General features: G+C 35.0%; 2 protein-coding genes across 6 annotated transcripts; both read right to left on the reverse strand.

The window, feature by feature from the left end:
• Nucleotides 1–857: 857 nt before the first annotated feature.
• On the reverse strand, nucleotides 858–3,684 carry LOC114762658 (GATA transcription factor 11). Its single transcript, XM_028952191.1, has 3 exons — nucleotides 3,571–3,684; nucleotides 2,821–3,075; nucleotides 858–1,690 (listed from the first exon to the last, which is right to left on the reverse strand). The coding sequence occupies exons 1-3, from the start codon at nucleotides 3,682–3,684 to the stop codon at nucleotides 995–997; spliced, it is 1,065 nt and encodes a 354-aa protein (XP_028808024.1). The 3' UTR covers nucleotides 858–994.
• Nucleotides 3,685–6,252: 2,568 nt separating this feature from the next.
• On the reverse strand, nucleotides 6,253–12,778 carry LOC114762634 (protein-tyrosine sulfotransferase-like). Of its 5 annotated transcripts, none has more exons than XM_028952160.1 (14): nucleotides 12,512–12,778; nucleotides 11,912–11,977; nucleotides 11,671–11,836; nucleotides 11,500–11,571; nucleotides 10,817–11,105; nucleotides 9,517–9,657; nucleotides 8,889–8,993; nucleotides 8,635–8,776; nucleotides 8,334–8,380; nucleotides 8,186–8,245; nucleotides 7,966–8,085; nucleotides 7,553–7,684; nucleotides 6,606–6,656; nucleotides 6,253–6,455 (listed from the first exon to the last, which is right to left on the reverse strand). In XM_028952160.1, the coding sequence occupies exons 2-14, from the start codon at nucleotides 11,958–11,960 to the stop codon at nucleotides 6,450–6,452; spliced, it is 1,380 nt and encodes a 459-aa protein (XP_028807993.1). In that variant the 5' UTR covers nucleotides 11,961–11,977; nucleotides 12,512–12,778; the 3' UTR covers nucleotides 6,253–6,449. The 5 variants fall into 5 exon arrangements, with proteins under 5 accessions (XP_028807993.1, XP_028807991.1, XP_028807990.1 ...); XM_028952158.1 differs by adding an exon at nucleotides 12,090–12,228 and having other exon boundaries at nucleotides 6,420–6,656; nucleotides 11,912–11,971; XM_028952157.1 differs by adding an exon at nucleotides 12,090–12,228 and having other exon boundaries at nucleotides 6,420–6,656.
• Nucleotides 12,779–15,660: the final 2,882 nt, after the last annotated feature.

Consider the following 15,660-nt stretch of genomic DNA (forward strand, 5'->3'; position numbering starts at 1 on the left):
TTTTTAAATAATAGATTTTGATCCTTTAGGTTTTCTGTTATTTAAAACCATGACCCCTGTAAATCAATAAAGACTTGAACTATTTTGCTCCTTAATGGATTAAAACTTATGATTTGAAATTTAAGAAACCAAAATGAAAATGAAAACAAATTTAAGGAGTTAAAGATTATATTAACCTTAAATTATAACAATTTTCTATTAAAACTTTTTAAAATTTAAAATGTTCACACATAGTTTTTTTTTGTTAACTAAGAATAACAATCTTAAATTAAAATCCTCTGTTTTTTAACCCAACAAAAGACAATAAGTGTTCATGTAGACATATTTGCAGCAAACAAACAATGGGCTGGGTTCCCTAATTCAGTTTGGGCTACCCAGCTAGCATTCTCTGGTCTCTTTACAGATATAATTTTCCTTCAAATTAAACCTGGATATAAAAATGCTTGATTACCGAAAGATTATAGCATTTTCTAGTTTTAAAATATCAATACGACACTGGCCAATTAATACAATATATCCAAAACAAATTATTGATTCTCACTTATTTACTGTTTATCATTTTTTTACCAGGTTGCTCTTTTATTTGGACAAAAACCTTAGTACGGAGATGTCCAAGAAAAATTTTATAATTCATTTCAAAGCCAGGGAAAGGAAAGAGCATTAAATTTAGCAGAGATTCACGCGCGGCTGATATTAGAACCATATTTTAAAAAGATTATCTTGTAAAGCAGGCTATGTGTTATGTTGCCTTCATTCCCTTAATCCCTTCATGCATATTAGATTCGAGATAACCTAGTTTCTACATGGCCAAGCCTGCAACCAAACGGTGCTATTACCTTTTGTTCAACAAACTTTCATAAAAAAAAAATGATGCTAATTAAACGACATAACATTACACGAACAATGAGAAAACAATACACGTGGAGGATTCTGTCTTGAGACTACCGTGTTAACTCTGAAAATAGTCCCTAATATAACATTATCCTCGCAAATTTCATGAAGGTTTTGAAGACAAAGGCAATATAGAACATTTATCGGCTTCACTGGTAGCTCTGTTTCTCAACTCTAAGACCTTTTTGTGACAGTTAGAGTGCAATGATGCTACAAAAGTTGGACTTGCGGCAGGCCGGTATTCAGGGTAGAGGCGGCCGGACCGGTATCGAACCCCACACGCATTGCATAGGGTTTTGGGGCCCATGGGTCCCTCCCTCCACTGGGGGGTCTTTGTAACCTGACAATGCGTGCATTTTCTGGGGATGATTGACTCCTGCAATGATGATCTCTTCCTATTAATATGACAAGAGGGAACAGAGAGATCCTTTTTTGTCAGCTTCTCTTTTGGACCGTACGATGGTTTCCAAGTAAGGAATGTTTCAAAATCTGATTCAGCAGCAGCTGCCATTCGAGGTTTTGGGAAAGCTTGTGAAGAAGAGATGAAAGGAACTGAGAACAGAGGGCTGAGGCTTGAGAGAGGACGGCGTTTACTGCGAGCTCGCTTTCGGATGACAGGCTGATCAAAGGCATTCTCGCCTGATGAAGAACTACTGCTTTCAAAAACAGAGACTGGACTGTAGATTTGGAATTGGAGGAAATCCTTGCTGTGGGACGAGACTTTTGGATTGGGAATGCTTTTGACATACGTCACTTTACTAGTCTCTGACGCTCCTCCTATTGGCGAAATCTCAGAATGCTGCAATGCCAAATAATTAAATACGCAAGAAAACAAAAAGAAAAATGATCAAATGCAACATAAATAAGAAAGTAATTTATCTGGAAATCAATGGATGTAACCCAGGAAAAAAAAAAAAAAATAGTGATGAGCTAAAGAGGAACCTAGTATAAATTCTTCCAACATTTGCACGTATATCCCCAGAGCTAATCACAAGAGAGGAAAGCTAGCGTTCTAAAAGCAGACATGCTAAAGCTAGTTCTTTCTCATTCCATTTTTCCCCCCGCCTAAGAACATTGACCAACAAATACTATATGCCAGGACAAGTAGCTTCAGCAGCCAGGATAGCAGTAGTTAGACATCACCATCGTGTTTCTACATCCTATTCTTGTTCAAAACCTATAAATTCCAACTCTAGGTACATGAAGGATCAGTGCTGGAGGCAGGGGGTCACAACTTCTCCGGGACATTCTGAGGCAGTTTAAGATGAAAGCAAGCAACCGTTTACTTGCGTAAAGGTACCCCTTGAAAACGCAGTTAGAAACAGCTAGCTTGCAACAAAAGGTTTCCTGATTATCCTCCCTGTAAGTAATACAGGAAAACTGAATCCCTAATACTTGAATCTCCCCAATGTTTCCTTCCTAAATTACACCAACATCACTCTGTGAATCTATTTTCTTGTGCAGGCAGGATTTTGATGAATAGTTACCCTGACTGCTACCAAGAGGTCACTTCAGCAAAGGGTTGAGTTATAGGATGTTATGTCAGTAAAACCACCTATAGGTTACCAATAAGTCTTTCTGACAATCTCTATTCATCTCTGCTTGCGGTAAAGTTCCTACACAAAATCATTCTAATCTTTCTCAGATTCACAATATAGAAATGAAAGTATTCCAATCAAATGTTCTAACTATTGATGTGGATATTCAATGACAAGAACTGTCATTACCTGAAACTGAATGAGTCCTTCAAATTGCTACATCACTACATTCATCTCGTTTCAGTTTCAGATAACACAAGTCTGTACGTAATTAAGTCACCAAACACTAGCACACCGCATTCAAATAAACACAGGACTTCATCTGAACATAACTGCAAGGCAAGGAACAATATGCCAGAAAATAACACTAAAAGAAGGGGAGAAAACTCACAGAAGTAGAGAGCCTCTCAAGTTTTGGATTGCCTTTCCGAGTTTTATCATGCAGCTCAGAGGGCAACCCGGAGAGAACATCTAAATATGGCTCGTCAAGGCGTTTGAATTGGGCATCCCAATCTTCTTCCATAGCATTAGGTTCCACATCTTCCAGCGGGAAGTCAAAAAATTTGATGACATCATCAAAAATTTCATCCGGCAAGCCATTAAAACTCTTGTCAAAAAACCAAGAATCCTTCATGTTACTGGTACCCTGTTTCAAAATATTATCATTATACAGAAAAGAAGATCAAAGACAGATGCTGTTACTTTATGCTCATATTTGGTAGAAAAAACTCAAGAAAGAGATAAGAAGAATAACGCATCTTTGTTTAAAAGTCTAATTAGGTGGCACATAACAACAAAGGTAGCAAAGAATCAAGGGAACGCTATCTCACACGGTTGGAATTCTCATGTAATTAGTTAGTGAAAATGAGATTTACGCTTGAAACATGGTTTTACAATATACAGCAATGGAGACTAGGTAAAATTTTATCCACAAGTTCATGCTTCTGGAGTGAGGATTTACCCAAAAAAAGGACTTCCAAGTTCCAACCGTGAGTATCCTACAATCAGTAAGTTATTTAGGTGATAGGAATTACTAGAAACAAACTAGGCTCGTATCATATGCCAATAGCCCAATACCACTCACGGAAAACATCAATTTGACAGGTCATGTCATAAGCAAAGCAACCATCACAATCCTTACCCCCTCTAACAAAGGGCAGCTCATAAAGAAAATTGCCTTTTCAGTACCACATGTCATATCCCCAGCACACCATTTAGTTGCAGAGAAAATGTAGCAGAAGTGATTAAAAACCATATTCAGAAAATTATATTATTTTCAAATGTAATAGGCCGTAGATGCTGGAAGCTGGGGTTCAATATTCATTCTCATCCCATATATGCCCAATTAGAGGTTAACGCAAGCCAATAATGTAAAACCCCCCTTTTCATTTCTTTCCCCATTCCTCCATTTACGACAAATATACAAGAGAAAAATGAACTGCATGCAGCTGAACTCCCAGGGATACAGCGTAACCAAAAGAGCTAGAGAGAATGTGAAAATACAACGAGACTATCATAGAAATTAACTCAAATGCACCTACAGAATAACATGAAAGAAAATACTCTAATTAAAAAGAGAGAGAGAGAGAGAGAGGTATGGTAGAACTTTGAACAAGACCTCTGAAACGGAATCTTCAGCGAAAGACAGTAGAGAAGCGCATTGCCAGGTGTGCAGAGGAGGTCACGGCAAAGTCAGAAAAGGTTCTTAACAGGAAACAACAGAAAACTCATTCGCCGCAGGGAAGGATGGGGATAGAGTGAGGATTAAATGTTAAAAAGAAAATTCAGGCAAAAAAAATGTCAAAAAGAAAAGATTTTTTTTTCTTTGTTTGAATTTGATAAAATTAGGAATGCATTTTGTGCCGCTACGATGCAGAAGCCCTCATCTTGGTCTCTGCGATATCCACCGTTCATTTCCAAGAGACGACGCAGAAAATGTTCCCCTGTTCTTTTTAAGTTTTAAACCCAAGACAAAAGTGAATATGATGTTTTTAAGCGGGATATTTTGGAAACATTCATTATTGAAATTTCATTTATCCATGGCAGTAACTTGGATGCATATGTTGCCCGGAGTTAGAAGGCAATAACTCTAATACTTAATATATAACCTATTCAATTAATTTGAGATTTAAATAAATAATTAACTATAATAAATATGACATAATCCCTCTAAATTATATATATTTAATAATATTATATTATATATTAATTTATAAGTTAAGTAAAATAGTTTTAAAAAACAATAAATATGATAAACAAAATATATTGAAATTTTATATTTAGTATCAAATATAACCTATAAAAATTTTTCACAAAAATTATATAATAACAGATAATTATTATTTTTCCATAGAGGGCTAATAATAATATAAATTTTTTTGTCCTTATTTTGTGGCCAAAAATAATTTTTTTATAATAACAATAATGATTTTTACTAAATTAAAACTATGTTGTATGTATAGAGTTTAAAAAACAAGCCGCATTTTTATAATTTAGGAATAACATAACCTTTCATAATTTTTACGTTCTATATATGTTGATAAAATATTCGTATGCTTTGAATAATGAATAGTTACCTTTAAATTTTTACGTTACATAAATATTGATGAATTTACATATGTGCATAATACACTATAGTAATAACAACTTGACATGAATTGTATTTTTTTTTTGGGGCCATCGATATGAATCATATATTTGTTACTTATAAATTTTAAAATATAACTCATTAAAAAATGTAATGAAGAAATAAAGATGGCTGTTCAAATGAGAAGGCAATGAGCATAAGATGTGGATCTATGCACATTATTATTAATTATTGAAGACCAATAGATAGATCTGCAAAAAGGAAAAACAAATAATACTTATTTTGAATGTTTGTGTCATACACATGTATGATTGAGGCGTCACCGGCGGTGCCCACAGGATGAATGAGAATTATTGATTTGGCAATGCCCTGTTTGTTATATAAATATATTTAAAGAATCTCTTACATTGCCACTGGCCGTTTGGCCGAGTGGCGTGGGTGTGTGTTGGATGCGTGTGTTGCGGATTCAATCCTGCCCTGATATAATCCAAAAAAAAAAAAAAATCTCTTCCATTGGTTTTTTGAAAAGAATGTTCAAGAAATACCGAAAAGAAAAGCAATGTAGATTGTAACTTTTGGACCCCAAACGAGAAAAGCAAGGTAGAAAGGCCGCACAGTTTTAAAAATCATTTTGTGATGAATATAAGTTCAAAGAAAAAGCCCAATCTAAAAAATTAGCTTCTTAAAAAGAAAAACCCTTTTAAGTTTATAAATCACACCACACTTGTGAGGTTTCATAATGTATTCCTTTCCTTTTCAACATCATCTTCACCAGGAAGGCCATTTCTTTCTTTCCATCTTCCGTTGAAATCCCATTACAAGTTAAGGAAAAAAAAAAAAAAAAAGGAGAGTCAGAGCCAGCTTACCAAACAGGTATGGTGATTTCTCACTCCCCCGACTCCCCATTCGGGTATACCAAACGCATCCTAACAATTCTCAGGGATTGGAATTTAAGGTGGGGCCACCGTGTTTGGTGATACGCCAAGAGATAAGTGAGGAGTCCATTGTGCGAAAGTTGGGCAGTTGGCCACTTGGGTGACCTCCGCCCATATCAACTCTCAAATCATTCGCTCCCCTTTTTCAATGCATGAACAAATTTCGTTTCTGAGGATAAATCTCTCCCAGAAAAGAATTTAATAACCTTTGACTTCGTCGTTCAATGCACCTCACACTGCTTCTTTCAACTGGTTTTAGTCGGTCTCACGTAAAAGCAGTCTATCCGATCAGAGATTGTGGAGAATTGCCTGTTTTCATTTAAATGAAACCTTTTTTTTAAAAAAAATATATCTTGCCTATTGTTTTTATAATGTCACAGTGAAAAAGTAAACTGCGAATATCACCAAAGACAGATGAAATTTGCATTCAGGCTATGTGGCACTGAATCATTGGAGCCCTCACCAATCTGGCACGTGAAACTTGATATATCTGATCTCTCATACCTCCCGAAGGTACATAACAATGACAAGCCGTATCCCAATGTTTACTTTCTGATGTTTAGTATTGAATAACATTTATATCTTAGCCTTCAACATTCTTCTTCTCATATTTACAATAAGAAAGAACAAGAGGAGGAAGGCGAAAGGGATTACCGAAGGAAGGAGCTTCCAGTTCACCAAGCTTGACATGCTTTCCCATCTTTCCTGCAATATACAACAAAGGAATCAAATAACCGACAGCTCCACCATGTTAAGATCCACTTTAACTAATAGAGTCTCCCAAGAGGAAAATCATTCTAAAGTATTATTTATCAAAGCGAAAAACAGTTCAATTCTTTTCTCCCAACTAGAGGCGACTAGAGACTGATATAGAAATGATGTGATATTTCGGCAGACCATCAAATATAGTTTTGGCATCACATTGCATTGTCCCAATTGAATTTTTGTATAAAAAATGCAAAATTCATCGGTTATTCCAGATCATGCCTTCACGTTGTGAATGTGCATGTCTGCTAATTTTGCTTCAGCAAACTACTCCTACAATTTAAGTAGTCTTGAGGCCTTCCTTATTTTCATCCCCATTAGATATCTTTTAAAGTGCATTCTTTGAGAACCATTCCTTGCCCCGACTCAGGTTTTCAGTTTTCACAAGACAAGTTCAATAACCTATTTTCTGGTTTACAGATGCTCTAGTCTAAAATGTTGCGCAGAAGACCCTGAATGGAAATGGGAAGAAGTTTTAATTATTCATTAGTAGTGACCCCTAACCGTGTTCATTGAACTTCGCTCTATATATATATATATATGAAGCTTTCGCTTGCTTCATTTCAAACAAATTCTGAAGTATATCAAACTTCATAAAGCAAATAAAGGGAGAACAAGGAGAAGCAACCATGATGACGCAGTCAATTAGATGAGGTGCACCAGATTTTGCAGTATACTGCCTTCAATCAAATTAACGAGTTTGTTCTTTCCATATTACGCATTTACTACCGAACAATAGAACCCTTCTCGTGGGATAAAACTACTTCACACAATGCACATATTATCCAACTGTGAGACTAATGCACTCAAACATCCGAACCCTGAAGAGATTGTACCTCAGTGAATTTCTGTAATACATTTTTGTGTTGATTGGAGAAAAGCTCTCTTGCATATTCATAGAGTTCTAAGTCAAGGTCATTAAGAAATCGTATCTGCTGAAGAACCTCATCAGAAACCTGAAGGCGTGCCTGGAAAATACAAATGCCATTAGAAAGAGGCACATTACAATTTGCGAGTCAACAAGCCAGAAGCAGGCCATAGAAAATTTCACCTAAGTACAGATAATATATATTTTCATCCAGCCTGAAATACAAGAACTGCCTGCCCATGCCAGAAATGCATATCCTAGGTGACTATTAGATGTCTAAATCCTCTCAGAATGAACCAAGCAGGAATAGCTACTCATGCGGACAGAATGGTTAAAAGTGCACCAAATGATGCCATGCACCTCTGACACTAATAAACTTACCTTTGTTGAAAATTTCACTGGAGATATTCTCTTCAAAGAAAAGGTGCGCCGTTGACTTTGGGCCTTCCGTAAACTAGAAACACAGTCTTCATAAGCTTCCATGAGGTCTCCCACAGTCATCTAAAATCAATCGACAATTCACATAATTGTTACTCAAGACAAGAAACAGATAATATCTGGCACGTCCACCAATAAAACTAAACTATGCAAACAGGCCTACTTTTGATTCTGTTGCTTCGTTTGAAGGAGTCTCACTGGCTCTGCTGTCTAAGGTGTGATTCTGTCTTGAAGTAAGACACGTAGTAAGAAAGTTTTCCTGATTTAAACTTCATTGACTAGGTATCTTTGTGGAAGGAGATGCTTCTTACCTGATGTTCGTAGTTATCAGGTCCAGAATTTGACAGTGAACTATGCCCTGTAATACAAGTACGTGATCAATGCCATGTCACCAAACAGATCTAGCAAAATATATATTAAGGACTAGAAATGTCAACATCCAAACGTCCCCCAATTTTCAATGCAAGAGAAGATACTTGATAAACCCACCCCGATCATCCTAGACCCCGTGATGTGCATAGGCATATCCAAGTGCATGTGGGATTTAGGGTGCTTTAATCATGCTCCAAATACTGTAACATGTCATATGACTGCCTGACAAATCACACTAACCTGTGTTATCAACACCAGTCACGCTAGTATTTGGTTCTCTCAGCTGTGATATCACCTGAGCACCAACAACATTTGCAAAAATTGTGGCAGATTCTTTGTGCTCCTCAGTCAGACCAACGTATAACATATCATCTAACCTCTTCTGCAAGAATTACAAACATATGTCATAAATGCAATAACAGGAACCCAGGAAGTGGTGATTGTTTATATGGTGCCAAAAGCAAAATTCACAACCTACGCAACCTTTTTATTACCTTTGCAACTTGAAGCACATACTTGCCAAGAATCTTATACTTCTGTACACAATGGCGCACTTCATGTGATTCTGCTATATAAGAATTGTTTGTCAAACCTGCAACCTGTCAATTGAACAGTCCACCAAGACAATTGAAATGAAAACTTGGTTACATGAAATGCTAACATCAATGAAGTTTTGGAAATTCCAGAATTCAACTCATTGAAATATATTTGAGGGGTTAAATTCACATGATATAACATATATAACTAAAATCATCAACTCTCCATGCCTGCAATGTTAGCCAAGCATTATGCTAGTTGCCTATTGTATACAGGGTGAGAATTTATCCACTTAAATATTGGAAGAAGGTTTTTACATGCCATCCAACTCAAATTCCTTGGCATATAAGAGTACAAGACACATAACTGAGAGTGGTTAGTCGTGATTAGTTCAACAACAAAGTTGGTAACAATAAAGGAGTTTTGCACCCGCAATGGCGCCTGAGCAGAAGTTAAGATTCCAAGTGATGTATTCCCATAAAATCACTGTTTAAGAAAGCAGTATAACTAACGTTGTAGTTGGAAAATTCATAATCTATAAGAAATCAAGGATGACAACAGTGATAAAGAAACACATACTAGTACCTGGAACGTGGCTCCGTTATGTACAATATCCTCAGCCACAGGATGATTAATGAATTCATGCAATGGCATTGCAAATTCTTCCATGTCATAGGAATCATTGCTCTTAGTGATAGGTAGTCCCCTACTTTGCCTCAGACCCCTCTGTCTCACAAAATGAAGAATACATCACTTAACAAAACCGGAAATTGCATCCAATTAGAAGTTCACACATTAACAGACAACATGGCGTCACGAAGTAGAATTAAATTACTCCATAAATGCATTTATCTCCCCTTTATTTGGGTACCCTAATGACCGATATTTCCATCTTCAAAAGTACATGAGTCCGTCCAAAATCATGCCAAAAAAGGCAAGTCATCAACTTCAAGAGATACCCAATCAGGATGTTCATAATTACTCTTTCCAATAAAATCCGGGCCACACATTCATAGATTATGATTATCATAAATAGGCAGGATTATCCATTTTATATCATATCCTCAATATATTTGTCTTCCATATAACCATTTTCATTTGGTAAATCCTGCAAAGATAGCAATCAATCATAGTCCAACAGTAATCATACTACTACCTCCGGTCCTAATTATAAGACTTCGTAAACTACAAACAAGGTCTTATAATTAGGACCGTAGGTAGTATAAAATTTCACAAAAAGATCCACTCACAGAACAAAATCCCCTTGCAGAACGGCCATATATTCAATTACAATAGTAAGGCCCTTTTATTTTCATAACCTCAGGAGAAATTGGTAAAGTGGTGTGTCAATGTTTCAGTTCACATTTGCCCCATATACAAAAGATCCAATGTGAAATGGCTCTTGTATTTATCTTAATTCACCAACAGATTTAACACCCAATACGGAGGTTACTATATTAGGTCCCTAATTCATGGGGATCATCAGCAGAGAAACAGAAAAAGGAAAGAGATAGAACCATTCTAATCCCAACTTCCTTTGCCAATGATCAGCGCTTAACAGAAAGAAGAGAAAAAGCCATCAGCTATCAATGATCTCAATAATAATCATTTTCAGAAAAGAAAATGTAGATGTTTAGATGCTAATTCTCTTACTAGTTGCCACATCATTTACTATTTGCCAAATCCGATGCCTTGAATTTATCAACTTAGGAAGCCTGTATATTTATGTGTCTGCATAGATAACCTTCATCAACCCCTAAGTATCAAGTTCATATGTTACAGTAAAACAATGTACTTCTTAATCAGATAAGCTTGCATGTATAAGACGGGAAAGAATATATACCAAGTGGTAACATCCAGAAATACAAGGAAACGAGGAACATACCCTATCAAATAGGTCTTTCCTCATCCATGGGACCAGATACTTCCAGGGCCAGATATCAAGCGTGCTTACTCCTTTAGTCCTAGAGCGCATGAGTCCAGCAATACGAGTTGCAGATGTCAAGTTTGGGTGGACCAAAAATCTAGCCGCAACCTCTACTGCAAATTCATAAGTACTAAAAACACGACTAATAGGATCCCTAAGTACGGTAACCACAGAAGTTCTCTCCCTTGGAAGTTTTGAAGTGATGCTAAAGTCATCATGCGTAACTAAAAGCCTGCAGTTAGGTTTGCTGCAAATTTACGAAAATAATAGCAAGCAATTGATAAGTAACGTTTGACAGATTATTTAATGGATTTCGCACGCAGGACATGGGATCAACATTAGAATAATACTATGGTTGAAAGGCTGTGGCTTTCAACAAGTTGATATGCTGAAGATGATATACATACAATTTAAAATGAAGTGTTAATGTTTTGTTCAGTAAATATTCTATAGAATAGAAGCTGTTATATAATAAAAGCCTATTATATTAGTTACACTTACTGGAAAATAATAGCCTATGAAAGTATTAACCTAAATGATATTTTAAATTTATAATGTCTATTTTATCATGTTATCTTATTGCATGGACTTTTCCAATGGCATTACATAGTTTTAGTGTAAGATAAAAAGTTAGAAGGAACCTTGGATCAAAGCGCAGCTTATCATAAGAACGAGGGCACTCAAGAGAGCCGGGATACAACTTCTTCAAGAAACTGCAGATACAACATACCACCAGAAGCATTGATCAATGAGTTTATCATGATGCAGGTCTTATCTTTTTCCGATACATAACTGGAACTCTATCGAATTACCAGTGAAAATATGTGCGTCCTCCTGTTCTTGGAACGTGGAGGAAAAATAGTAAATCTCTTAGTGTGTGTTTATCCTCTCTGGTTTCTTTGTCAAGTGAAGAGTATGCCCAATTTCTAACAGCTCTTTCGCAACGTCCAAAATCATGTTTTGTGAAAGAGGCATTCACTAGAAGAAAACAATAACATTAAAAAGAAAAGAAAAGAAAAGAAAATCTAGAGACTAAACATGAAAATGTGATACCTAGCGCAACAAGCATCAGCAACACACAAAATTTTAGAGTACGATCCATCCACAAAGCTCCTACTCCTGTTAGAGCCAATCGACGTGAAAGAAAAATACCGAAAGGAACCAACAAATGAATAAATAGATAAATGCAATTAATTACAAGCCAATTGCAGGTTAAGGGAAGAGCTGCTACCTAAAAATCGTTAGACCTCATAATGATTCCCCATAATGAAAATCCCAGTCAAACACATTCCTACTTCAGCTCAAGAAACCTTTCCCCCCTCTACTTCCTGGTAACTCCTTTCCGAACCCAAACCAACGCAACAATAAAACTAAAAAAGCCCAACCAAACACCAGTGGCTAAAGGAGCACCATATGCATATAACAGCCAGAAATGGTGAGGCAAGAATGCGATGGATTCAATGAAGCAGCCAGAATACTTTCCAGTTTCATGAATATGAAAAGATTGTAATACATTGTACGAGACCAAGATAACATGGCTGAAACAATAAACTAAATAAACCAACGACAAGAACAGAGCACGAAATGAAACACACAGACACGCACCAATTCGAGGAAAAGAAATACACGAATCAAAGCAACTAATGGACCTACCTGTATTAGACTTAGGATCTCGTGCTCATAAATTCCAAAACAATGTTGGGACTTCAGTAGAGAGACCTCACAGTCAGTTTGGACCCACCAACAACACCCCTTGCAGCACAGATACTGAAAGTCTCTGTCCTGAAATTTCTCACCAACCAATGTAAAGTTCGAGAATTTTCCCGGGAAAGAGAATGACCCTAGATTTTATAGGGACTTCTTCCTCGGGAGCTGGTTGCTTTAATAGCGATGTTGGAGACTGAAGTTCCGTCTGGCCTCATGGACGAAAAGAAGCTGGGAAGGATTTCCCAACTCTCAAATCGCGGGACCAAACGGGGAAAAAAGAAAACTTTGTAGACGAAGGGCATAATTTTCTGATTAAATCCTTATTATCAATATTAATGTTCATTAGTAGTATTCTATAAAATCCACAGAAGGTCTCCTTTTGTTTTTCCCATTTTCTTTTTTCATTTTTCCCATTCAAAACAGCATAGCGTACATTGAATTGAACTGTTTTTAATTTTGATCCCATGCCATGCCGTGAACAAATTTTAAAGTATGAAGAGCAAGTGTTAGCCCAAAAAGTATAGAGAGGAAAGATCATAATAATATTTAAAATTTGTGTATATAGCTCTTTATTGTTGTTTATTTTAGAATTACCCTTCAATGGGATTATTTGAATCAATATATTTATGTTTATTTCAGCATCTCGTTCTTATCCCAACCACCTTGGGACGAGACAATCCTATCTCAAAAATTTTTGAGACGGGATGAAATTGTTTGGAGACAAAACAGGATGTGGGACAGAGGTGTCCTGTCCCGGTCCTGATCAAATATATTATCTTTATTTTTAGTTGTTATGTATTTATTTTATTTATCACTATAATAGTATTTGGCAATAATATTTATCAATTATTATTCTTTATTTGTTTATAAATTGTTTTTATATGAGTTACATGATATTCTTGTAGTGAATATTTTAGGCTTGTTTATATTTCATCTTCAAGATTACAAGAGACACTTTTTCTTTGTTATTGTTTTCTCATTTTTATCTATTTTTCTTATATAATTTCTATTATAAGTTTTTACACTTCTTATTTAGTTAGTTTTCAAATAAAAAAATCTTCAAAAATAAAAAGAGATGGGACGTTGGGACATTGGGACGGGACGGGATATAAGACGAAAAAGTCATCCTATCCTGATTATCAGGATGGGATTGGGATGAGGTCGTTCTTATCTCATTCTGTCCCTTAAACACCCTCTAATATTTTTGTACAAAATAAGTGTTGCCAAGTCCATAAAAAGAAGGAAAAAGTGTTATAAATAGTTAAATACAATTCGCAGAATCGGCGTGGCGGAGGAGTCATGACTTTTGGTTAGTGATGAGGGCATACTTTTTTCATTTTATTAATTTTTTCCGAATATACTGTTTAAATAAAATATGATTCACTCTAAGATTAAGTTAATTGACATTAACTCAACAATATTTTTACTTCTTTACTAAAAATATAGAAATATAATCAAATATATAACAAAAATAAGGGTTAATTTAAATTTTAATTCTTCAAATTTGTCCTGATTTTGGTTTTATTTCCTTAAGTTTCGAATTATAATTTTTGGTTCCTTAACTTTCTTTTTATATGTAACACCAATTCCTATAATCTAATAAATTTTTTTATTATTTTGCCCATTTAGAGACCAAAACTTCTATAATTTGAAATTTAAAGGATCAAAACTAAAATAAGAATAAATTTAAAGAACCAAAGATTATATTAACGTACAAGAGAATTGCATTTGTGGAGATAATGAAATAGTGGACAAATAATTTAATCTGATATAACCTTTTGTTTAACTGAGATGTCAGGAATACTAGTACAAAATCAAAGAGTTTTGATAGGTATATAATACATTTTTATTTTTAATTACTTAAAAATAATAATCAAGCATATCATTAGCCTAACTTAATTGTTTTGTTATAATTTAAAAGAAACTTTAATTCTAAGTTATAAATTCTTGGGAAAATGACAAAAAAAGACCCCCAAATTACTAAAATGACGCAGAGGTCACTTGAATAAGTAAAATTACCATGAAGGACCCGGTCTCATATTGTAAATATGAAATCTTGGCGAAATGTCTGAAATACCCCTCAGTCAAATTGTAATTTGGTCTATTGAAGTTGTCATCCGCTAAAGTAAACTTGTTATTTCCTATAGTCAACTTGTCATTTGGCATACCTTCAATCAAGTTGTGATTTGATCTACTGAAATTGTTATCCGTTAAAGTGAACTTGTCATTTCTTATAGTCAACTTGTCATTTGACTGAGGGGCATTTCAGACATTTCATCAAGATTTCATATTTACAATATGAGATTGGGTCCCTCACGGTAATTTTCCTTATTCAGGTGACCTCTGCGTAATTTCAGTAATTCAGGGGTCTTTATTTGTGATTTTCCCTAAATTCTTTTGTTTTAATTTATTATATCCGACACAACTAGAAATACTGGCCCACTAATATATCCTAAAAATCGCTCCGAACGTCATTTAAGCCAACTGTAGTCGGAGAGTCGATATCCCCCCCCCCCGGCTCCAATGTACAATAATACAAAGCCTTTTCTTACAAATAATTCATCACAATTGCCTGTTCAAAACAGTCCTAAGATCATAACAACGTAGTAATTGCACGGTAAAAAAAAAAACATAATTGCACCATTCTTTACATTACACTTCAATCATAGTTGCCAGATTTATTAAAAAGGAAGAATACCCAAAAAAAACTGAAAATTGTGATGATTCAGGCACCTACTATTTCAAAATCTCGAGAGAAAAAATACTTTCTGATATGGTATTTTACAAATATAGTTAAATGACTAAAATCTCAGTCTAAATACTTAACATATATTATTTTGTTATTCAACATTTATCATTGCTAATTCATAACTTGTTAATAAATAATTTGTTATTGTCAATATATTTTTTGTCATTTATTATTCAACACTTTCTATTATCAATTCACAACTTGTTAATAAACTTTTTTAAAATAAAAACAGTTCAATTATTTAACTACATTTATAAAATATCAACTGAAAAACTACTTCCTTCCCTGAGATTTTAAAGTATTAAATGCCTAAATTAAAATTTCACAATTTCGGGATTTTTCGTCA

The sequence above is a fragment of the Neltuma alba genome, unplaced genomic scaffold, assembly GCF_004799145.2.
Source record: "Neltuma alba isolate B1F8T4 unplaced genomic scaffold, ASM479914v2 tig00011239_pilon, whole genome shotgun sequence".
Taxonomy (NCBI): Eukaryota; Viridiplantae; Streptophyta; class Magnoliopsida; order Fabales; family Fabaceae; genus Neltuma; species Neltuma alba.